Source organism: Pseudorca crassidens, chromosome 7 (assembly GCF_039906515.1).
Source record: "Pseudorca crassidens isolate mPseCra1 chromosome 7, mPseCra1.hap1, whole genome shotgun sequence".
Lineage (NCBI taxonomy): Eukaryota > Metazoa > Chordata > Mammalia > Artiodactyla > Delphinidae > Pseudorca > Pseudorca crassidens.
This window is the reverse complement of record NC_090302.1, coordinates 87,462,563-87,488,316: the sequence shown is the minus strand read 5'-3', so window position 1 is coordinate 87,488,316 and position 25,754 is coordinate 87,462,563. Positions and strand designations below refer to the sequence as shown.

The 25,754-nt window shown below is 42.7% G+C and overlaps 2 protein-coding genes across 5 annotated transcripts in view; one reads left to right on the top strand and one right to left on the bottom strand.

Moving 5' to 3' along the window:
• The window catches only part of CDC14B (cell division cycle 14B), a 107,930-nt gene extending 101,931 nt beyond the window's left edge, over nt 1–5,999 (top strand). Inside the window, exons 14-15 of one of the 4 annotated variants that reach the window (XR_010945112.1) lie at nt 2,714–2,777; nt 3,817–3,881. Coding sequence is in view for 2 of the 4 variants with exons in the window: in XM_067744846.1 (XP_067600947.1) it covers nt 2,718–2,777; nt 3,817–3,889 (133 nt within the window). In the remaining 2 variants the exon portion in view is untranslated. Of the gene's footprint in view, nt 1–2,713; nt 2,778–3,816 lie in introns of all 4 variants that reach the window. The other 3 variants (XR_010945113.1, XM_067744846.1, XM_067744855.1) reach the window with 3 other exon arrangements.
• A 1,860-nt stretch (nt 6,000–7,859) lies between these two features.
• The window catches only part of HABP4 (hyaluronan binding protein 4), a 36,725-nt gene continuing 18,830 nt past the window's right edge, over nt 7,860–25,754 (bottom strand). The window contains exons 6-8 of the mRNA XM_067744856.1: nt 14,801–14,972; nt 11,312–11,497; nt 7,860–9,270 (exon numbers count right to left, since the gene is read on the bottom strand). Of these exons, the coding sequence (XP_067600957.1) occupies nt 9,214–9,270; nt 11,312–11,497; nt 14,801–14,972 (415 nt within the window). The 3' untranslated portion in view covers nt 7,860–9,213. The remainder of the gene's footprint in view (nt 9,271–11,311; nt 11,498–14,800; nt 14,973–25,754) is intronic.

Sequence of the window (25,754 nt, the reverse complement as noted above, 5' to 3'; positions counted from 1 at the left end):
GGGTTGGTTTCTTCTGATGCCTCTCTCCTTGGCCTTTTCTCTGTGCCCTCCAGTCCCTGGTGTCCCTCTGTCTGTCCTCCGTTTCTTATAATACGAATCAGGTTGGATTAGGATCTATCCTAATGACCTCATTTTAACTTAATTACCTCTTTAAAGCCAGTGTCCCCAGATACAGTTAGTTACATTCTGAGGTAGTGGTAGAAGGGCTCCAACTTAAGAATTTGGGGGTATACAGTTTAGTCCATAACATCTTCCCCAGGATAAGACAGTAAGCAAGTGAGGGGGCTCCTGCTAAGAACGCATTCACACACACCCACTAACCAGCTCAGGCATGCAAAGGTTTGACTTTTCTGGAAACCGCTAAGGATAAGACACAAGTAAGTCAGGCCCTTGGAGTCTTGTAGGTTATATGCACCGTAGCCCCTTCATTTTGCCCGCCAAGGTCAGGATTAAAGTGCTGAGTAAAGGGCAGGACCAGTGCTAGAGCACTTCACATCCCAATGTGTAACCCAGGATGTCATCCACAGTGTTAATCACCTGCCTTCCCTGTTGGTCTCTTGTAGGGCGGAATCCTAAAAGACCTAGCTGCCCACACCATCATGCAGAGGTTGTGTCTAGGTTGTAGGAGTCTGTCAAGGAGTGCTGTCCAGTTCCCCCAAGGAACTTAGCTTTGATTTGTGCTAGGATATGAGTTTTCAAAGTACAAAGCAAAGGGATCTGTCTTCTCACCCCTATCCAAACTCCTCCTGCACACCACTACTCGCAAAGAGCGATTTCCAGGCTCTGCAGCGTCTGCCTGCCCCTCTATGGTTTACCCTGAGACCCGTGCTGAATCATGTACCCTCCTGCTGACCCACTGGAGCTCAGTTGGCATGGCCCAAGCAACTCAAGGTACATGAGAGTGTGAAAGGGGCAGGCTTGGCAGCAAGGCTCTGAGGCTTGCAAGGCTCTGGATGAAACCATAGGGCGTGTCTGTTTCTCGTGGGAGCAGCTGTGGCTTCCAGGACTGTGCAGTGTGGGCAACCAGCCTCTGAGACCCCGGCCCTGTAGATTCTTGGTCTCCTTCTCTGTTGTTGACCACTGTCCAGTTTTCATTTACCACGTGGACAATTTGCTAAATCCCTCTGCTTCTGTTTCTCAAGTAAAATGGGAATAAAGAGAATTCCCACCTTAACAGTTATAAGGAGAATTAAATGAGATAATACAGCATTTGGAAAGTGCTTAAAACAGCATTTGGCACACAGCTTTCAATAAATTAATTTTTTCATACATTTAAGGTAATTTTCTCTAGATAATTAGGTAAAGACCAATTATTTGATAGCAGATTATGGTCCCTCAGTATCCACTATTTTTGGTACCTGTAGCATAATTCCATGTAAGTGTCATGGTGTAAGTTTTTAAAGAGGTCAGACTGTTTCGACTTCTGAGTCTCTTGAGAGTGGTTTGTTCAAGGCAGAGCAGGGGCATAGTTAAGTAGAAAAGGCCCCTTCCTGAGGCCCCATGAGTTTATTTAAATAGCAAGTTGATAATGGAAAGAGCAATTAGCAAGGTGCGTTCTAAAATGAGCTCTGCCGCTTATTCCGTGACTTGGGGATCCTTTATCTGCCTCTTGGCCCTCCCTTTGTTCATCCGTAAAATTGGACCAATAAACGCGTAGTGTTTGGATTAAGAGAGACCGAAGTATGCGATTGTGGCATAGCATGGGGCCCGGTGCCAGCGTGGAGCATAACATCCACCACTGCTTTCTCTTCTTCTGCCCGTGGGTCTTCAGTGCAGCTGTGGGTGCATTGGAAAGCCGTGTAGTGGGAGGAATTCTCCACAAATGTGATTTTTACCTTCTCTGCAATATGCCATGACTTCAATAACCGTTCTCTCCCCATTGTTGCCCATGTAGGTAGTTTCCAACCTCTTACCTTTATACCACTGCTTGAATATTCCCATATGTAAATTCTTCCCGGGTGGTGCTGCTTATTTTCTTGGGATAAATTCTTTAAAAAGGCATTTCTAGGTCAGGGATATGCAAAAGTTTATAGCTTTCGTTGTACAGTGCATCAAAAAGGAGCTTGGTGTCATTGTTTGGAACAGGGATTCTGGACCCAGACTGGGTGTAAACCTTTGCTCTGCTGCTTGTTAGCTGTGTGATTTGGGCCAGAGTGACAATATCTAATACGGTTGTATGAGGATTAAATGATTTGATATTTGCTAATTACTTAGAACAAGCACCTGGTACATACTAAGAGCCGTATATATTATGTTTAATTTAAAAATTAAAATATTAGCTTAATGCTCTTCAAAAGGACTATGATACATTCTGTGCTCCCTCTGTCCCCCATCAGCAGTTGTTGTGACACTGCTGAGCTGGTTCATTAACAGGAGGACACTGGCCCTAGGGCCATGGGTCGTGGTCACCATCACTCCCTGCTATATATTGTCCTACCTTTCAGCTGCCCCATTATTCAGATTCGGGGCATTTTGTCTTCTAAGTGGTTGGCATAGTACGCCCCTATGTTATATATAGTCTCACCATTTTCTCAGCTTATTGGAGAAGCACGTGGACTCTGGGATCCCCTTTCAGATTCCTCTGCAGATAACCCCAACTCCCTCAATGGGGAAGCTGGCCCAGTCCGTGTGCAATGGAGATCCTTCTGCGCTGCCCCTGAAGCATGTCTGGTCTCCTTGCCTTGTCTCTAACTGTGTCTCATTTCTTTGCTAGAAAGTCTGCATGACTTTGACATGCTTCCGGATGACGGGCGCTCTATCCACACTGAGGTGCCCAGGTAAGGAGGCCTCCTGCAGGTCGGGAGCCTGGCCTTGGCCCCTCTGATTCTTATAGTGGCCAAATATCATAGGTTAAATGAGGAGAGCTTTTGGGTGGGAATAGAAAGAGTGGGGGAGGTAGTGAGGTTTGTGCGTCGTTTTACTTGTAGAAAGACAATGGTTTCTCTTCATCGTGGGTTTGCTTCCCTGTGTAAAGCAAGATGATTTTTCAGGCAGACAGTTCTTCCTTGTGTAGGACTCCAGAGAATGCAGCCAGTCTGGCATTCCTTGCAAACCTACCCCCCCACCAACCTACTAAATGCCAGTCATGTCCCGGCTGTAGAGTAATCCAACCCCCCCGCCCCCCCCACACCATAGTTTCAGCCACCCTCAGGAGGCAGTGCTGCCCCCGGTTGGGAACTGCTGATTAGGTTCACAGTTTTACTTGTGATGTCACAGAAACAGCAGCAGATGCTCTTGGGACCCTGTAAAGTGAATATGGTTCTCCTGCCTCGTTCTGCTCTGGCCCAAGCCCCAGCTGGCAGAGGAAGGGGTCGGAGAAAAGGTTTCATCTGTATAGGAGGCAGCAGAGGCTAACCCTGGGTATAGGGCTCATGAGTATTCATGAGACTGGGGGACCCTGAGATTTTAGGCGGGGCCTTCCTGCCTGGCCCTGGCTTATCAGTGTAGCAGCCGTGGGGAGGTTGCCCATCCTGTTGTCTCCATCCCTGTGACGGGTCTGTTGTGACAGCTGGACAACACACGGAGTACCGTAGGCAGACCCGTGATTGGCACGTCCTTAAGTGGCAGCTGAGCGTTCCCTCCACATTGGCAGGACAGGCGTGAGGGCAGGGAGCGTGATGGCTGGTGGCCACCCTAGCTCACTCCTGCTGTTGAGCCTGCTCTCTGGCCAGCCCCAGATTTGCCTTGTGGTTAACCAGGGAGTTTAGAGGATGAACCCTGGGGTCTTTTCTCCAGACAGCATAATAAACTAGTAACCCCCCTAAGACAGGTTCTGGTGTTGTAAGTCCAACTCTGTGTGTCTCCCACCTTTTCCAGCGATGGTTGGATGTCCTGGGCTGTAACCTTTCTAGACCGACTTTTAATCTGGCTCGGGATCCGCAGGGACTAGATCTTCAGCGGTTTCTCCTGGATACCACAGCGTCACCATCAGAGATTTTCTCAAGGTGCCGTTTAAACCTGTTTCCTCAGGCCCGTGCCTCAGAGTCACAGCAAAGGAGTTTTTGCCTCGTTCTTCCACTGGGTATGGAGATTTCAGCCCAAAGCCAGAGCTGGGACTTCCTGTAGGTGACCTGGGGGGATGACTGGGTTGGGGACATGACCAGGCTGGCACCCCCTCTGGTAGTGGTGCAATCCCGAGTCCAGGTCGACAGCATTCCTTGAACTTTCTTACGTTAGAGGTCCTTGTGACTATCTGATGGGAGTTGGTCCCTATGGCCCCCCCCCCAAAAGCAAAATTTTGAAGACTTCATAGACAGGCCCTCCATGGCATCACAGCATCCAGAGGTGCTGTTCACACAGGTGCAGTGTGAAGGGTGCCCCCTAGAGGTGTGCCGTGAAGGAGCCTATTCACCAGTCATCCCAAGGCCCCCTTCTGGGCCTTCAGGATCCTCGGTGAAAACCCCTGAAGGATGTCTTTCCACCCTGGTCACAGGACCCTGGGTTGCCACTTCCTTCGCTGGGCCACCTGGGCTCTGCCTTTCTCCTGCTTCCGTTCTACCCACCGTCCTCTCCCTCTTACTGAACACTTGTCTGGCGTCCCCGCTCACTTCTACTCTCACTTCCCCTCACCACCAGAACACGTAGGTTCTGATCATTTTGCATTGCCAAGAATGTAGGCCTCACCTCAGGTGCTTTAAGTTTTCCTCCCTGTTGCTCTAATGCTGCTCCTATCTGAGCAGGTGCGTGAAGTGCAGACCAGAGCCGCCAGCACAGTTATGCGGGTGGTTCATCAAGGTGAGTGAGGTCCCCCGGGGCTGGGCAGTGCACACCTCTCTGGAGGTATCCTCGATGCCTCTGGCAGGGTGGCTGTTCTCGAGAAAATAGTTTTCCTATTTTCTGAGAACATTTGAGAACTCTCAGAGCCCCCTGAGGGACTTATGTGTAAGTTGATGCCACTCCATTCTCATGACAGGCGTTTCCCAACTCATAAATGACTGTGCTTCCAAGTCAGTCTTCTGAAATGGGGCCACATTTTGCGAAGAAACAAGGCAGCTGGTGCTCTCCCCACACTATGGGGCCACTTTTGCCCGTGGTAAAGCTGTGATGGGTTAGAGAACCTTTGTGGTTTGGTTGGGGAAAGTCCTATTGCCTTGGAGTCATGGGAAACCCATGGCCAAGGAAAAGGCTTTCCCAGAGCAGCAGGAGATGGGCAGAGGCCGCCTGGGCTAGCGGAGGCCCCTGGAGTGCTTCGGACCTCAGGCTCCATGAGGCCCCTGGGAGAGCCCAGCTTCTGCTCCTGTCTCCACCAGCGCCTTGCCGGCAGCCTTGAACCTGGTCTTGTGGCCTCTCAAGTCTTGGCATCTCCACCTGTGCAGGAGACCTAATAAAGCTTTCTAAGAGCACTTCAAATGTTTTCAGGAGAACGTGTCACAGTGTGGCATTGCCCTGAGCGCCACCTCACCACAGGGAGTGGCTAAGCATGGCAGCACACAGCCCCATGTGGTCCTTCGGGGCCCCCACAGAGGCCCATCTGTCCTCTGGCCTTTCCCTGTCTCTCTGGGAAGCTTTGTCAGAGGGACTAATCAATTAACTGGAAATTTCAGGAGTGTGTAGAAAGAACACAGCTTGGGCACCGAATCATCTTCTCACCCCATCCCTGCCCAAACACTAGCTAGGGAGCAAGGAAGACGAATGTCCCTTCCTGTTCCCTGACTGAAAAGTGATGAGACAATTACAGACCAGCACATAGCAGTTGCTCAAGAAATGCTTGTTTCCTCAGGTTACCCAGGCTCTGCAAAGAGGGTGGAGGGGGATCCTTCAGACTTAAAGGCCATTCAGGCGAAGGGCAGAGCCGTATTGTTAGGGGTGCATCCTTGGGCAGTGCTTCCTCTAAGTCAGGAGAGCGGCTCCTTTCAGAAGGAGGGGAGGCTGTGATGGGCATGGTCGCATGGACAGGCTTCTGGAGTTGGCTCCTTGACCTAGGTGGTGGTTACAACAAAGTTTTTGCACTTTTATCCGTGTTGTATTTTACAATAAAGATTTCTTTATTTTCTGCTTTTTTTCCTTCCTCATTCTCCTTACTGCGTAAATACAGAGAGCCAGGCAGAGCCTTACACTTGGGACACGTTGTGGGCAGTGGTGCCGGCAACCCAAGTACCCGACTTCAGGCCGATGTCGGGAGGATGTGGAGGTGAGGAGGGCAGGACCCTGCAAATTGTTCAGCGTGTGATCCCCATGGAGGCTGAGGGTGGCAGCAGCAGCAGCAGTGAAAGGGAAGTGGGCAGATTTTTTTCTCAAAGTGAACCTCTGCTTGTCCTGCTGGGTCATGCTCTGCTGAGAGGGAGGGCAGCGTGGCTGTCTCCTGAATAGCTTAGAAGATGGTAGTTGTTTTCACTTTGAGGGCTGCCCTTTCCCAGCTTCTGAGACCCGGGTCCTGCTGCTCCGTAGGCCTTGCCAACACCACACATGGTGTGGTTCCAAAGGAGAAACAATGCCTTCACCTATGAAACACCTATGCCCTGGGCTGGCACGGAGGAGCGAGGGAACAGAGAAGGAAAGGACCTCAACTAGAAACCAGCACTAGAAAACGGGGTGCTTGCTGCGGCTTCTGTGGTTCTGAGGAGCCTGCCTTGCACGGGATGAAGATGTCAAATGCTTATCAGTAACATTAGGCTAAGGATGTACTTTTCAAAGTAGCCTGGCCAGACGTTCAAACCATCCAGTGCAAGGTTCCCAGCCAGGAGCAGCTTCTGCAGTGAGTCCGCCTCTTCCCAGACCCTGTCAGCTGTGTGACTTAGGTTTTCATTCCAGTCGAAGCAGGGCACCAAAACCTGTCAGGGGTCACACCTCCTCCTACTGATGCAGGTCCTGGGACCAGCTCATCCTCAGGAGCCCCGGCAGGGAGCGCCTGTATCAGAAGGGATCCAAGTCAGGCTTGGGGCTGGTACACCTGCCCTTGGAATTCAAACATGCTTGACCTCCCACTTTCCAAGAGAGTCTGTTAGGCTCACACGTTTTCTTTAATGGGGTTAGTTTGCTTAGTATTAAGGTTACCAGCCAGAAACGTGTCCTGCCTCATGACAACACGTCTACACCCAAGCACCTCAAAGGAGTCTCGCAAGGCACTGTCACGTGGAAGGCTCTGCCTTGTATATAGGTCCGAATACACAATCCTGCCTCCTGAGTTTCCCTACAGCACATCATGGATTTCCCCTGCCCTTTGCTTCTGCTCTGTCTTCTCTGGGGCCGGACTGTGGACAACCACATGACAGAAGCCTGACATTCATCTGCCCCACCAGATTGGCAAGAGGTAGTCCTGGTGAGCAAATGAAGACCTCTAGCGGGCTCAGAAACCGTCCCCTATTCCCCCAAACTTTTTCTGACCACAAGACCCGAGACTGCTCCGTCGTACGGGCATCCTCAATGTGTTTGGGAAGGATGCAGCGTTTGCAGATACATTAAATCCAGCGCAATGGGCTTTTCCATTGTTATTCACAACACTAAAGGGGATCTTCTTGAGAAGGATCTGTTTTGCCCATCTTCAAAGCCAGGGCAAGGCAAAAGGACTTAATGTGACACAGCTCAAGCCTGACGAGCAGTGACACATCTTCACGCTGCACCCGCTGACTATCACGGCTGAACACGACATTCACTCTCACAAGACTTCTCAGGTCAGGTACTCACGTTCACTGTGTCTTTTCCGGGGAGAGGGAGTCAAATGATTACCTTAGTACTCAGATTAATAACAAGAATCCAAAAGTAGGCTGTCAACCACAGGGAAGGTCCTTAACTGGCTTAACGTGGCCGAGGGTTCAGTGCTGATTATTCAACAAAATATGAAATGACTCTTTCCGCTGTGGCCTTTTCCCACATTGTTCTCTCTTGACCTGGGTGTCACCAAAAGGATTCAGCTCTCTATACACAGACGAGGGAATACCAACCTTTATTTACACTTGGGTTCAAGTTCAGAACTGCCATCTTAGTATAGCAAGGCAAAAAAAAGCACAGATTCTGAGACCAAGGTTCAGATTCCCACATAAGCATATTAACCGTGTGACAACCAGCAAATGTTACCCAGTTTCTTCAGTAAAGTGGGAAGAGTGTCACCCCAGCTTCCAGCGGCCGTTACAGCTGCCTCTGCCCCAGCTGCCACCCTGGGCACCACCCTGCAGGCAGCTGGGCTGAGAGAACATGGGCCTCCAGGTCTCGGCCCTGCTGGTTAGGGTGGGACTCGGGGTTATTGAACCTCTGAGGAAGCCCCTAACCCCAAAATTCTCCAAAGGCAAGAAATAGGAACTCGAACTGGTGCAAGGGCTAAGTGAGAAAAACTAAACATAGGTGTTCAATAAATATTCGTTATTTATAAGTCTTGCCCAGGACAGGGACGGAGGGCCTCTGTCACAGGTGTTGAATTCTGACGCTAGCTCTGAGGGAGAAAAGCATGGGGTGTTAAGTTGCAATACTCTTGCCTGGACCCCTTTTCATTTGATTGGTGGGATAAATAACATTATTTAAAAAATCATTTACTTAATACTCATCCTAAAACCCACCCAAACACTATATATGCACATTTATACTAAGCGCGTGTGTGTATGTGTGTGTACATACACGCAGAAACCACGAGGTAGTTTGGATCACCGTGAAAAAAATCAATACTTTCCCTAATTCTCTGCCGCAGAGTGGTAACCAGTGATTGCACGATAGCTACTTAAAATTATTGGTTAAATGAAAACCAAAAAATTCCAGGAGAATATAACATTTACAAGTAAATAGTAAATACAACTGTATTTTAATTTCTTGGTCTCGGAAAACTAGGCTGTGACCGCTTTAAATTAATGGTCCAAGTTATATGTATTTCCTTTAATACAGAAGGACATAGCCTTCCGGTATCTACACAACTTACTAAGTAGTCTCAATAGATTCTATTTTACAACTTGCTTTACTCTCCATGCTTTTGTGGAAGATTCAATACAATCTCTATGTACATATTTTAAACATTATTTCTGAACTACATTTGGAATTCCTTAAATAAAAAAATAATCACCATTCTCCACCTTCTCGGGAAAGTGCCAGACTAACGCCTGACCAGCACTGCTGCTCTCTAGCATCTGGAGAAATCCTTATTCCCACACCACCCCCAGGCCAAAACAGTGCAATGAATTCAAACTACATGGGAAAAAGCAACATCTATTGTTCTTATCTTCCCCACAGCAAGAAAAGTCTCTTTATAGGTATGCCAGTGCTGTTTTAATTTGCCAGGGAAATAGGGCTCTCTCAAGCCAGAGCAGGAAAATCTTCAGGGTCGTCTGGGTTTGGAGCAACATCTTGTGTCTGAAAAAGAAAAGTTTTGAAAGCAACCGTCACTTCACCCATTCCCACCTGGGTGCAGAGCTGTGTGAGAGTGCCCACTCTCCCTCAGGGGAGGAGCTAATGGGGTAGGGATAGCGGCCCAAACGTTGAGGGAGAGAGGGTCCCAGTGGGAAGAGAAGAGTGGCAGGGTCACTCTGAGTGAGGCCCTGCTCTGAGCTGCAGCCAAGTGCTGCACAGACCCCAAAGAGGGGACATGGAAGGGTGCCTCTCCCTCCTCTGACCCGCTCCCATCCCTGTTGCAGAACGGCTGGCAGTGCCTACTGGCCACCCCCGGCCCTCCCTCCCACAGATCCTTACTGATCTTACAGATCCTTCCTTCATCCAATAAATATGGAGGATATTTATTGGATAAATTTGCTCCATGTAGCAAAAAAAAAATTTGCTACATGGAGATATAAGGATGATTAAAGACAGTCCTGCCCTCGGGGAGCTCACAAAGTTGGGGGAGAAACATACTGGTAAGTTCAGTCACAGATGGCCTGGGAATGGGGGCCCACAGTCAGGGCATCCAATGCAATTTGGTGGCCAAGTACACATCACAGTCAAGTAATGTTTTCTAGAAGAGAAGGTTCTCCCAGAGATAAGCCTCAATGAATGAGCAAAGAGAACAGAATCCCGCAACAATGCGAGCGTGAAGGCTGTTAGAAGCTGGAAGAGCCCAGGTGGGCGGCAGGTTCGAGGACCGGATCACCACACTGCACACGCGGTGGCAGAGCTCTGCTATGGGAAAGAAGTGGATGTATATTTTCTATTCCCAGAATAGTTCCTTTTTCCAACATGGCCTCAAATGTACCCAGAAAAAACAATGTTGTGTTTTTGCTCTTGTTTAAGTATAACAGACTAGTTTCTCCTCCCAGGGGCTGCTCCCTGGAGTAAGGGAGTCAGGCAGCAAAAGGAACATTTCCCAGACCAGCCACAGAGAAGGGGCTGCTCCTCTTCCATCGTCACAAGGGCGGCACGGGGGCCTGTGCTGGCCACCGGGCCTTGTGCCCAACTCCCACTCAACAGGTGTTTGTTCAAAAAACATTTATGAAGCACCTACTACAGCTTACATTGCGCTAGGCACTGGGGAAACCATCATGTCCCCTGGAGACAGCAGACACTGATCAACAACTGCACCAGCGAGAATACAATTACAAATGCAGATGGTGCTTCAAAGCAAATAAGGACTCTGACCTGGTCTGGAAGACTTCTCTGAGAAAGGGAGGTTGGAGGATCTATTCTAGGTAAACAGGCAAAGGGGTGGGAGAAGGGCCAGCAGGTGCAAAGGCCCTGTGGGCTAAGGAACATGCTTGTCTGTTCTAGAAGTAGAGCAGTGTTGGCTGAAGAGTGGGAAAGAATGGTTTGAAGCGAAAAGGTGGCCTTGAAGCTGTAGGAAGGATTTTGTCTACCCTGAAAGCATCAGGGCCCAGGGCAGATGATCAGACCATGGTAAGCCACCGTCAGTTGATCTAATTCAATCCCAAGCCTGGGGATCTTATCTGATGCAGATGTGTGAATTTTTCTCCAGCTCTGAACGTGCGTTCATGGCAGACATCGAACTTCCCTGGAGACCCTGGAGGCCAGGGCTACACAATGGTCTGTATCCAACTGATGTCCATCATGCTACCATGACCGTTCCAAACACTCCAACATCAGACCCACACGAGACAGAGGAGGAAGAACCTCCTCTGTCTAGACGAGGCAGAACCTGATGATCTTCCAAAATTAAACTATGTAGGCCCAGGGCATCTTCATCCTCTCACTTCAGAAAACCATCAGGGTTTAGAATATAAACACTGGGCTTCCCTGGTGGCGCAGTGGTTGAGAGTCCGCCTGACGATGCAGGGGACACGGGTTCGTGCCCCGGTCCGGGAAGATCCCACATGCTGCAGAGCGGCTAGGCCCGTGAGCCATGGCCGCTGTGCCTGCGCGTCCGGAGACTGTGCTCCGCGGCGGGAGAGGCCACAACAGTGAAAGGCCCACGTACCATAAAAAAAAAAAATAGAATATAAACACTTACCACCACTTCTGCTCTGGGTCCATAGTTTTCTGCCCTTCTGATCCTTCCCCGGCCTCCCCGTGTGCCACCTCTGGCTCCGCGCCCGGGACGAGGGAGGTTACCAAAATTAATCTCCAGCTGGGATGTGATGTCATTGGCCGCTTTCCGGAAAACGTGGGCATCATCCTCATAGTCATCCTTTACCAACTGAAACACAGTTACAGCATCAAACACAGAACACACACATGGCCGTCTCCATGGACACTCACTGGGCCGGGCTCTGGGCAGGGGAAGATGCTGCTGCTCTGCTTCCAGCCAGGTGGGTTCTGCACATTTTTGAAGCCACATGTTCTCATACTCATAGTCCTTTTTTTTTTGAATTGGAGTATAGTTGATTTACTGCTGTGTTAGTTTCTGCTGTAACAGCAAAGTCAGTCAGCTATACATATACCCACTATTTTTTAGACTCTATTCCCATATGGGTCATCACAGAATATCGAACAGAGTTCCCTGTGCTACAAGGTAGGTTCTTATTAGTTGTCCATTTTATACATAGTAGTGTCTCACAGTCTTAATTCAAACATTTTTGAACTTACCGTTACTTCAAGTGAGACCAAATTTCTATCAGTTTAGTAGGTTAAGATGTAAGATTTGACGTGACTAACAGTAATCATTTAAATGTTTTATATCGAATAAGTGTATTTTGCTGAGATTGAAAAGTTTTAGTTTCTGCCTTTTGTTTTATTTCTTCACAAATGCTACTCTGATAAATAAGGAAAATCACCTTCCTAGAATAGAGCTTGATGGAGAAACTTCTTTCAACATGGGTGCTGACTGTACAAATACCGTATGTTAAAAACTGGATGATATACAATAAACACCTCTGACTCAAAATATATGGAAAGGATAGAACAACAGCATGATTTATCTGAGGGTTGCTACCAAGGCAGCATAAAAAACTCAAGCTGCTTTTGAAGAACTGCTCTAGTTCAAATTCTTTGAGAAAGTACATTTTATTGTAAGAGGTCAAATAAGTTCTACCTCTTGTTAAAAGAACACTGTATTAAATAAAACTCCTTCAAATTTGATTTGGCTTCAATTCCTAACCATGAATGAAACAAAGAAGAACTCTCACTTTTAAGTAAAATATAAACCTACAGAAAATATGCCAGTGATCGTAGACGAGAATCTCCCAAGTGCTGTAAGGTTAAACATCCCTACAGCTTGTCCAGAAAATGGAATCAAATTTCCCTGAGCACATCAGTCCCTTTTGGCCATATGTTCATTTCAGGTTTCACATTTAACACTTGTGTCCCCTTCGAAGTTTCAGATTAAAATAAATCAAAGGCCTTAGATGGGCTCTCAAAGCTAAAAAGATGAAGGAAAGAACAATTCAGGAACAATGGCACTCTGGCAACAAGACAAACACAAAAGATATAAGAGGTAAAATGATAACTACGGCCTGGTTTAGAAAACAATTGGCTGTCAGTGTGCCTCAGCAGAGACACGGCAGCCTTCCCAGTAAGAAGGGACAACTTGCAATGGAAGCAAAGTGAGCGAATAGTCAGGCCAAGGTGCTTTAAGGTCCCAGATCTCTTCATAGGCTACTGTTTGGTCTGAACCTTGCAAAGAACAGAGCTCCATGCAAACAAGAGGTGTTATTCTAGTGCCTTTGTCTCTTAGGGTACTCAGAACAAAGTCAGTGACACCAATCACTTCTGGGACTAGTGATTTGGCTTCTGTTGCTTTAAGAAAAATTCCTGGCTAAAATCGTCAACGCCACAAGATTAATAAGTACCAAAGATGTGTGCTTTACTGAGACCAAGCTCGATGACTCAGCAGCTAACACAGTTGCTTCAAAGATTCCAGGAGACCTCTCTCTGGAGCCAGGGAGGATGAATCTGGTGTGGATTAAGGAAGAGCAGCTTCTATTTTTACCTAACATGTCAGCTGCACATTTCACATCCTGACAGCACAATTGTTTTAGGCAAAGCTTTATTTACAGTGCCCCAGAACAAAAAAGAAGAAAATGGATAGAAAAAAAAAAACAACAACAACTAGCTGATGGACTTGTAAAAAGGCCTCACTCGTATGTGTACAAAAAGCCATTTCTAGTGGAAAAGCTAAAAACTTATTAGACTCGGGCTTCCCTGGTGGCGCAGTAGTTGAGAGTCCGCCTGCCGATGCAGGGGACACGGGTTCGTGCCCTGGTCCGGGAAGATCCCACATGCCGCGGAGCAGCTGGGCCCGTGAGCCATGGCCGCTGAGCCTGTGCGTCCGGAGCCTGTGCTCTGCAACGGGAGAGGCCACAACAGTGAGAGGCCTGCGTACCGCAAAAAAAAAAAACAAAAAAAAACACAAAACGTACTAGACTCCAAGAGCTTGGACTGACTGAAACAGGAGTTAGGAGGGGATCCTGTATCATAAATGACCCCCTAGGGAAACTATTCATTCAAAGAATATAACTAACCAAAGTGTAAATGGGAACACAGACAAATCTACATAGTACAAAACTCCTGAGTTTCAAATGGAAAATCAGTGAATATCCAGCAGACAGGAAGGGTGCTCACTACCGTCATCGACACAGAGACTGGTATCAAGATAAATAGCTGTGACGGAATGAAACAAACTCTAAATTTTAAAATCAGAATGATTCAGTGTACCCTTCCTTAAGTTCAGCAGCTTAAATAGAATGTGATTAAATAACTCTCTGACCAGCCTTCTCAATATCTGCTGGAAGATATTTTCAAAGCGGAAGTTGCCAATGAAGAGCTGAACATAAACCTTGTAAAATCAGGACCACAAAAGACAGAGGAACGCACAAGCAGTTCCAACAGGATAGCTGGCCACAGCAGCAGTGCCCGACGGTGCTGCCAGGTGCTTCAGGGCTCCTCTGGTGAGTTTCTGCAGAGGGAGCAAAGCTGCTACAGTAACACAGAAAAGGCTTCACCCAACCCTGACCAGTTAAAAATGATCAACTAGTTCCAACTAAATGCTCTTATTAGGAATTAGAACTGTGAAAAAAAACCCACTGAATCACTTTGCTATACACCTGGAACTAATAAAATATTGTAAATCAACTATACTTAAACTTAAAAAAAACAAAAGAATTAGAACTGAAGATAATCTAATCACGAAAATGCAGAGTAGTTATCCTCTGAAATGGATTCAGGAAACATTCTGTACCTCTCTTCTGACACAAAATTGACATGCAGCTAAAACATACAGCATGTGCACAGTCTTTGCACAGTTCTGGAGGGAGCAGAAAGTGCACTGTCACTATAACTGCTTTGGATTAAGTATTAATAGGTCAATTCTTTTTCAATTTTTTTCTTAATAAACAATAAAAATACAGTAAAATTAGGCACACATAATCTCTGATTACTCTTAGGTTGAAACTAGAATGTCAACTACTAATGTTCCATTTTTAAAATAGAAGTGGAAAAGCCCATTTCGTTTCCAATAAGGTAACAGTGAAGATTACCTCTAGATACAAAACATCATGCTTACATCATCTCTATATTTAGACTTGTGTATCACCACTGCTTTGGAAGGGACAGTGGACTCAGGTTTCCGGATGTTAAATTCAGGCTTTGGTCTGGTCTGTTCTTGAAGATTTTTCCACTCATCTAGGGTCATCTCTTGAACTTGAGTTTCTTCTTCTACCTCCAACTCAGGAACTCTATAAAGAAGTAAAATCATAAAGAATTATTTCTGACAGGTCTGAAATGTCTACTTTCTCAAAGAGAAAGTCATGACCATTAGTTTAACGTACTTTCATGGTTCTGTATCTTAAATTTAAATAAGGTAAGAAAATCTTTGAACCATAAGCTTCTTTATTTTATTTTCATCATTTTATGCCACCATTGCCAACTGAAGGTAATTCCTGTCTGTGTTCAAAGCAGTCTTTGAAAAATGGGAGCATCACCATCCCAATGACATTAATATTACACTTCACCACCAGGCACTCCCTTCCCCTATGACATTACACACAAAATGAGATAGGCAATTGTAGAAACAAATGGGAGAAGTAACTGAGACAAAACACATATAAGGAGACCATGAACAGAGGTTATAAACAATGGGTCACAAATATGTACTTTTGTAAATATCCTCCTTAAATTCATGAATTCTTAAAACAGAAGACAGACATAGAACAATGGAATAGAATTCAAAGTCCAGAAATAAGCCCTCACATTTATGAGCAATTAATTTTTTTGATCAGGGTGCCAAAGACCATTCTTTTGCACTTGGATATTTAGTTTTCCCAGCACCGTTTGTTGAAAAGACTGTTCTTTCTCCTTTGAATTAAGTTGGACTTCTCACACCATAAATATAAGAGCTAAAAGTATAAAACTCTTAGAAGAAAACAGAGGCATAAACCTTGGATTAAGCAATGGTATCTTACATATGACATCAAAAGCACAAGCAACAAAAGAAAAAGTAAATAAACTGGACATCACCAAAACTGAAAATTTTTGTGCTGCAAAAGGACACCATCAAGAAAGTGAAGAGACAACTCATAGAATGAGAGAAAATATTTGCAAATCATATATATATCTAATAAGAGACTTAGATCTAGAATACATAAAGGACTCATATCTCAAAAAACTAAATGATGCAACTAAAAAATGTGCATTTGTCAAAACAATGAATGTACACTTATTTTTGTACATTTCACAATAAATAAATTTTATATCAGTTTAGGTGGTGGGTATAGGTGTTCACTGTAAAATTCTTTAAACTTGGCTGTGTTTGAAATTTTTCATAATAAAATGCTGGAAAAATACTAATATTAAAACATATCCCAAACATACATTGGCAAAAATATAAAAAGACAGTAAATTTTGTAATGCCAAATACTGGAAACAACCCAAAATCATCTGGAGGGAATTTGCTGGAAAAATTATGTATATCAAACATGAATATTAAGCAGCTAAAAAGAAATGAGAAATACATAAATTGCTGTGGAGCACCTCCTGGATATACTGATGAAAAAGCAAGGTGGAATGTCTGTTACCACTCACCTAAGAAATAAGGAGGCATACAAATATATATACATATAGGTTTAAAAAAAAAATCATAATATAAACCAGGGAAAGAACAGGGATAGCAGCTATTTGGAAAATATCATGTTTTAACAGATTGTACTTTGGAAACATTTAAATATTTTACATAAATAAATAAATCTATAAAACAGATTTAAATTAAAATTCAATCTCTAAAATTTGGAAGCAAAATTAATCAAATTAGCCTAATTGTTTATCAAGTTGGTGATAAAAGCATCAGAAAAAAGCTATTTAAAGTGCCTTTAAATACAAATTTATAATTATTCATCTCTCTGTATATAACTTTTTAATAATCATATTATTGGAGGTAGTGTTGGTAATATTATTTGTTACTGTCGTGTGTGCAGCAAATGGGTAATAGTATGATGTTATTGACAACTGGGATTTTCAGCATGGAAGAAAAAGAGAAACAAACTTAAGAAAGTTTAGGTAAAAATTTTGTACTCCTAAATTTCAAATGGAAATATTGAATGAACTCATAATATATTTTAGCTTAAAAATGTGTGTGTGTGTGTGTGTGTGTGTGTGTGTGTGTATTCCTCAGCTCTGTCCACTTAAATGTCCTAGAAACAGTTAAGAACCTAGTAGCAGTAAGTAACCCTAGTGCCTAGACTATGATCTCTAAATACCATATTCTATTTTTTTAAAATTTATTTTACTGAAGTACAGTTGATTTATACTGTACAGCAAAGTGATTCAGTTATACATAGATATACATTCTTTTTCATATTGTTTTCCATTATGGTTTATTACAGAATATTGAGTAGAGTTCCCTGTGCTATACAACAGTAGGACCTTGTTTATCCATTCTATGTAAAATAGTTTGTATCTACTAATCCCAAACTCCCAATCCATCCTTCCCGACATCCACTCCACCTTGGCAAACACAAGTCTGTTCTCTATGTCTGTGAGTCTGTTTCTGTTTCATAGATAAGTTTATTTATGTCATATTTTAGACTCCACATATAAGTGATATCATATGGTTCTAAATACCATATTCTATTAAAGGACTCTGGCTCCCTGGAAAAATGACTCAGTATGAGACGTGAAGTATAGATGATGAGTCTGAAACATGTCCTACCAGAAAGCAAGGAAGCTATCAGAGACCACTGAATGTGTGTAAAAAGGATCAAGAATCAACTTGAAGAGGCCCCCTTCAGTCAAAAAATGGATCAGTTTAAGCACCAATAAGCAGAAAAACTCAGTGTACTGAAACACATCAGATATGTTTAAATCTCTAAGTTCACAAGGACACTTAAAAAAAGTCACTGGCACCTTTGAAGGATATGAGGGAACCAACTCATTATTCTGAAAATGAGTAAATTAAAAGTAAAACACGCCTTTTATGCATCCTTCATTTCCTAAACAAACTTACACTCAGTTTAATCAACTAGTTCTAGGTAAGCTTTTCTTTACAGATCATCCCAGCTACTTAACTGAAGAAAGAATCATAGAATTAGACTATCACTAATTTGCAGCCCTAATGAATTAACGGATAAAGGCAATGATAATCAGCAGCCTTCCATAACCTATGAAACAATCTTGCCAAAGAGTTGAACCTGAATTTAATCAAACCTCTGCCTCTCATTATTAATATTCAGGAAATTTTTTTAAAAATATGAAGAACAGAGAAACATGTTGGACTACTCTACAATGCCATGCTGGGACTGGCTTGCACCAAGTCGTAACAGCCAATTGTTAAATTCTCAGGAATTTTGCGAGTTGGCTGTGAAATACAGTTGTTAAAAATTAAATTACAGAAACACATAATTAAATGTTAAAACATGTTTAAATGTTAAAACAAAGGTAATAAATCCTCACAACTCATCATTCCCTAATTATTTCACTACATTTTGCCTTTTCCTATGCACTTGAAGTTATTTATCTCTATTTTATGTGTAGAGTGGATATACTATGCAACGATGTACTACCGCACATCTTTTCCCACTCTGTGTTCAATGATGTTGCTTTGGTGGTTTTAAATCAGCCATGGTAGGAATATTTACACCACAGAAACTAGCAAGTGCAATAGATCCAGGCTTTTTCATCCCAGAGAACCAGATGTTAAATATTTACCAGCACACCACTGATTACAGGGATGCAATCAATACAATTCTGACTCTGAGAAACTATTTGGACAAATGACCCAGCTTTTTCAACAAATAAATTGCAAGAAAATTAAAAAAAGAGAAGACACATCGATTAAAAGCGACTTAAGGGTAATCAAGATAGTTTGATATTGGCAGAACAATGGAACAGACTATAGAGAAATAGGCCCACACATACACGGGCGATTGATTTTCAAATAATGGTTTTCAGTATGCTGGAATAACTAGACATGCATATGCAAAAAAAAAAGGAGGGAACGTCTATCCATACCTCACATTGTATATAAAAGTCAACTCAAAATGGACCAAATGTCAATTTTTAAAAATGGATCATAGACCTAAATATAAAACCCAAAATTATAAAACTTATAGGAGAAAACATTTGTGGTATTAGGTTAGGAAAAGATTTCATACCAAAATCATGATCAATGAAAGAACTGATAAATTGAACTTCCTCAAAATTAAAAACTTCTGCTCTTCAAAAGACACTGTCAAGAGGGGACTTCCTGGGTGGTCCAGAGGGTAAGACTCCATGCTCCCAATGGAGGGGGCATGGGTTTGATCCCTGGTCGGGGAACTAGATCCAGCATGCAAGCTGCAACTAAGAAGCCTGCAGGCCACAACTAAAGATCCCACATGCTGCAACGACGATCCCATGTGCCGCAACTAAGACCTGGCACAGCCAAAATAAATAAATAAATATTTTTTAAAAAAGAAAAAGAAAATGGGTGGTCATCATTTAAAAAAAAAATGACACTGTCAAGAGAATAAAAAATCAGGCCACAGATTTGGAGAAAATATTTGCAAATCATGTATCTGATAGAGGACTTGAATCCAGAATATATGAAGAACTCTCAAAACTCAGTAATAAGAAAACAAACCAATTATAAAATGAGCAGATGATTTAAACAGACTACTAAAGAAGACATACAGATGGCAAATAACCCGTGAAGAGAGGCTCAACATCATTAGTCATTAGGGAAATGTAAATTAAAACCACAATGAGATATACACCTATTATAAGGCCTAAAAATTATAAAAACTGGAACAACCACTTTGAAAATGAGTTTGGCAGTTTCTAAAAAAGTTACATAAACACCTGCCATTTCACTCAGGAGAAATGAAAATGTATATCCACAGAAAGGCACACACAGAAATGTTCATAGTAGCTTTATTTATAATAGCAAAAACTATAAACAACCCACATGATCACCATCAGGCAGATGGATAAACAAATAGTGGTCTATCTGTAAAATGGAATATTGCTCAACAATAAATAGGAAGGAACTACTGAAACACTCAACAACCTGAATGAATCTTAAAATATGCATGCTCAGTGAAAGAATATAGACAAAAAAAGAATACAAAAAGAATACATGCTGTATGCTTCCATTTATATAAAATTATAGCAATTGCAAACTAATCTTTAATGACAAAAAAGTAGATCACTGGTTGCCTGGGGGAAAGGGGCGGGATGGAGGGATTACAAAGGGACACAAGGAAACTTTTTGGGTTGATAGATGTGCTCATTATTTTTATTGTTTATGGATTTCAAACTTGTAAAACTGTACATTCTAAATATGTGCTGTTTATTGGATTTGGATTGTATCTCAATAAAACTGTTTTTAAAAGAGATGTAAGAAACATAAAAATTAAAATGTATATTTCAATATTAATTCAAACAAATAAGTTGTTTTAAAAAAAGATTTTGAGATAATCAGGGAAACTGACAAACTGCCTAGATATTTAATGATATTAAGGAATTGTTAAAAAATTTTAGATGGGATAATGATATTCCAGTTATGTTTTTTTTTTTTTTTTTGCGCTACGTGGGCCTCTCACTGTTGTGGCCTCTCCTGTTGCGGAGCACAGGCTCTGGACGCACAGGCTCAGCAGCCATGGCTCACGGGCCCAGCCGCTCCGCGGCATGTGGGATCTTCCCGGACCGGGGCACGAACCCGTGTCCCCTGCATCGGCAGGCGGACTCTCAACCACTGTGCCACCAGGGAAGCCCCCAGTTATGGGTTTTTTAAAGGAAGTCTTTTAGATATAACATTCTGAAACATTTTTGGATAATATATAATATATCCTGGAGGTAGAGGAAGTGGGTAGAGAAATATATGAAACAAGAATGACCATGATTTGATAACAGTTTAGCTGAATAACTTACTTGGAGTTTCAATATACTATTCTTATTTTATATACATTTTTACTGTAACTTTTAACAAAAAGAGCTAAAAATAAAGAAATATTAAGGAATCATGAGGGTTTCTGTAGCCTACTTGTGATAGAATTAAGAAATCTTGGAACCTATGCTATGAATTTGAGGATTCTTTCTTAACTAAGATAACCTAATAGAAGTTAATAAATTCCAAAAAGTTCAATAAGAACAGATTTTGTGTTAAGACCACAAAAGAAGTACTTTTTGTCTGCTTGTTTGTCTTAAAAAATATATCTAGGGCTTTATATATATATAAACATAAACAACTAGAAAAAGTAGAAGTCATGTAAGAAATGCAGCCCTGAAGTGACACAGCCACCCAAAATAAAGCAAATAGTGCAGTTCAGAATAGAGAATCTGCCACAAGTGATTCCATCCATGAAAGTGATCAGCCTGACACCCTTTACTCAGATGTGCCTCATTTGAAGGTGTTCTTACAGATGCCCCCATGCATTCTCCTTTATCACCTGCCATTTCAACAAGCCATTTTGGGAGCAGTATAAAATCACCAAGGACAGGCTCCTTAATTTCATTGCCTATTGACCAAAAATAATTATAAAAAACACACTCTAAACAAACAAAACACATTCTATGACAGTTCTGTAAGGCAGATTCCATTTCCCATTTGAATCAGCTCTGAATGTAGTTTTTACTGCCGTTTTAGCAAAGACTGGATATTCAACAGGAAGAGATATAGCTAATTCTCAGTTCCAGGAAGGACTAATGCAAGTATATTTCTAACAGTTATAAAAGCAACATAACTGCTATCACTCTAAATTTAACAATTCCCTTTTGAGTAATTCAAAGACCTTTACAGTTCTTGGTTTATCAGGTGGGCCAAAGAGTGCCTTTGGTATTTTAAGTAAAAATAAAAGACACATTTTTCATTTTCCCCAAGAACTTTATTGAACAACGTATTCACGCTTTTGTTCCACCACTTTCTGCCATTTTCCAGGCAAGTTCATAAGTCCAAAACTTTTTATCTTTTTGCGCAAAGAACTGTTCCAGGTGCCTTTTATAGTCTTCCAGGGAATTGAATTTTTTTCCATTAAGAGAATTTTGTAAAGACCAAAATAGATGGAAATGCGAAGGTGCAATGTCTGGTGAATATGGCGGATGAATCAGAACTTCCCAGACAAGCTGTAACAGTTTTTGCCTGGTCATCAAAGAAACATGTGGTCTTGCGTTATACTGATGGAAGATTATGCGTTTTCTGTTGACTAATTCTGGACGCTTTTCAACTGGGTGCAGCTTTCAGTTGGTCTAATTGGGAGCAGTATTTGTTGGAATTAATCGTTTGGTTTTCTGGAAGGAGTTCATAATAGAGGACTCCCTTCTGATCCCACAATATACACAACATCACCTTCTTTCAATGAAGACCGGCCTTTGGTGGTTGGTGGTAGTTCATTTTGCGTGCCCCACGATCTCTTCCATTCCACATTGTTGTACAGTATACACTTTTCATCGCCTGTCACAATTTTTTTTAAATTAATTTATTTATTTTTGGCTGCGTTGGGTCTTCGTTGCTGTTGGGTGCAGGCTTTCTCTAGTTGCAGCGAGCGGGGGCTACTCTTCATTGCAGTGCGCGGGCTTCTCATTGCGGTGGCTTCTCTTGCTGCGGAGCACAGGCTCTAGAAACGCGGGCTGCAGTAGTTGTGGCTCGCGGGCTCTAGAGCACAGGCTCAGTAGTTGTGGCGCACTGGCTTAGTTGCTCCGCGGCATGTGGGATCTTCCCAGACCAGGGCTTGAACCCGTGTCCCCTACATTGGCAGGTGGGTTCTTAACCACTGTGCCACCAGGGAAGTCCCCAACAATTTGTTTTAAAAACGGAGTGTTTTCATTACATTTCAGTAGAGAATCGCATGCAGAAATAGGGTCAAGAAGGTTTTTCTCGTTTATGTGGAATCCAAACGTCAAAGTGATTCACATAATCAAGCTGGTGCAAATGATTTTCAACGTTTGATTTGGATTCTTTAAGTATGTCGGCTATCTCCCACGTGGCATAACATTGGTTGCTCTCAATTATTGTTTTGATTTGATCGCTATCAATTTCAACTGGTCTACCGAACTGTGGAGCTTTGTCCAGCGAGAAATCTCCAGCACGAAACTTTGCAAACCACTTTTGACACATTTGATCAGTCACAGCACCTTCTCCATACACTGCACAAATCTTTTTGTGCATTTCAGTTGCGTTTTTACCTTTCTTGAAAGAATAAAGTATAATATGCCGAAAATGTTGTTTTTCTTCCATATTCAATATTAAAAAGGCTACACAAAAATTCACCAATTTTTATGTCTTTTTTAAATGTATGCTGATATGACAGCTGTCACATACAATGTAACAAAATTGTTTCCAGTGAAGTTAAAGACAACTAAGTGCTACTAGAGCCATCTTACAGAAGAAACCAAATGAAACTTTTGGCCCACCCAATATGATAAAAAATTTTTGGAGAGAATTTTTCATCAAAACTGCTCATAGGTATCAGTCATCAAATCTATGACTTGTAATGTGAACAATGCTGTATGCAGATTTGATAATTATACATTTTGCTTCTAAATGGGTAAAATTACAGAAGAAATTTTAACAAGTTATCTTTTTTTAACAACAGTTTTAACAACAGTTATCTTTATGTAGAAATAAATGGGATAATAATGCTAATATTTACTGTATGTTTACTAGGTGCCAGATGCTATTCAAAGTGCTTTACATTAATTTGCTCATGATAATTAATGCCACAAGTTAGTTAAAATTAACAGCTCCAGGCTTCCCTGGTGGCACAGTGGTTGAGAGTCTGCCTGCCGATGCTGGGGACACGGGTTCGTGCCCCGGTCCGGGAAGATCCCACATGCCGCAGAGCGGCTGGGCCCGTGAGCCATGGCCGCTGAGCCTGCGCGTCCGGAGCCTGTGCTCCGCAACGGAAGAGGCCGCAGCAGTGAGAGGCCCGCGTACCGCAAAAAAAAAAAAAACAGCTCCATTTTACAGGTAAGAAAATCAAGGAGACAGGTTATACAACTAACAAATAAATGAAAGAGCCAAATTTCATATCCATTCATTCTACCTCCAAAGCCCGCATTTAACCTCTGTGCTATTTAGGGAATAAGATGGCAGAAAAAATGCTTAGATGGAAGATAGTCAAGATATGGACAGAGGAAGCATACAAATCATCAATTCAAATGTCCAAACTTCCATTCAGGCAATACTTTTTCACCTGAATGAAAATGTGCAGTGAATCAAGGAAAGTGGGTTCTAGAAATAAAACTTTACTCACTGAATACTTAACCGCGGCAAGTGGATCTAACCTAACATGTAAATAATACCTCCTACTTCCTTCCAAAGTACTGAAAGGGTGACTTCCCTGGTGGTCCAGTGGTAAAGAGTCCGCCTTCCAATGCAGGGGATGTGGGTTTGATCCCTGGTCAGGGAACTAAGATCCCACATGCCACAGGGCAACTAAGCCCGCGCACCACAACCACTAAGCTCGTGCACCTCAAGGAGAGAGCCCGTGTGCTGCAAACTACAGAGCCCACACATTCTGGAACCCGTGCGCCACAACTACAGAGCCCATGCGCCCTGGAGCCCGTGTGCCACAACTAGAGAGAAAACCCGAGTGCCTCAACTAGAGAGAAGTTCGAGCGCTGCAACGAAGAGACCACGCGCCACAATGAAAGATCCCACATGCTGCAACTAAGACCCTACGCAGCCAAAAAAGTAATAAAAGAAAAAAAGTACTGAAAGGGAAGTGAATTTCATGATAAACTTGGAGCTCCTCATAAATTTGCAGTAAAAATTTTAAAGAGCTGTGGTCCTGCTTTAAGAAGACTCAGTACATAACAATCTTCATTGTCTAAGCAAATACCCTTGGAAACAAAGTGCAAAATATTTCATTGCAGATATTTTTAAATAATGCTTCCTCACCATTCTCTTTTCATAGAGTTAAATTTTTAAGGATGGAAGGGAGTTGTTGATCTATGTTACTTAACAGGAAATCCTCAGTGATCCCAGCAGCTCTTCCCCTGATTACAGAACCACCTTCTCCCATTTGCAGTTCTTAATAGCAAGTTAGTCTAAATGGCACTTTTAACCATTCCTGCCATTCAGTACAGTTAACAACATGAATGTCTGTGCCACAATACCTGGTTCAAATTCTGGCTCTGACACTTACTACAAGTTGTTTAACCTGTATGTCTCAGCATTAGAATAGGAACAGTATCTTCTCCTTCACAGGCAGCAAAGGGTTAAATGAGTTAAGCCATAGACTCATTTGGAACAGTTCCTGGCACACAAGAAATGCTCAATAAATGTTAGACTTACTCTTAAAGCAAAACAGGAAACTGTCACAGGTATTCTTGGACATTAGAACACCACGTGACAAGAAACATGTAATACTTCTGTAATGAAAGGAAGAAGGAAGGGCATAGCACATGTAACTGTCGACAAAATGTGTCCAATTTGAGGAAAATGTATGTACTCTGGGTTGCAGGTTTGAAAATAAGCAAGGGTACATTAAATTCACCTACCAAGAAGTTCTAAACCAAGAGTTGCACTAAATATACATTCTGGCTGAACGCCGAAAGCTTGGGTGTTAGATCAATATCCCGACAAAGCCAAGATCAGAGGGCATCATCCTAGAATGCATATACAAGCCTAATTTTGAAATTATAAAAAACTATACTTGTATTACTAGAAATGTGAGTAATAATTTTAAAATGTGACAAGGCAGTGCAGAAACAAGAACTTCTCAGTGCGGTTGGCTAGACTGCAGCTGTGGTGCACTGCAGCTCCTGCAATTTTAACTGGATGCTCACTGTTCAGCATGTTCAGCAGAGGGAGAGAGATTTGCTGACTAGCTCCACTAGGATATTGCAGACAATGAGACGGCCAACGAAATCATCAAATATTATTTTGTCTTTCAAAATAACTGATTAATTGAAAGAATTATTTTGTCTAATATTATGAATGCTAGAGTACCTCAATCAATTCCAAAGATTATAATTATGCTATAATTTACTCTCTATTATTCTGCTTTATATTACCTGAATTTGGATAAATGGTTTACTGGCTCAAA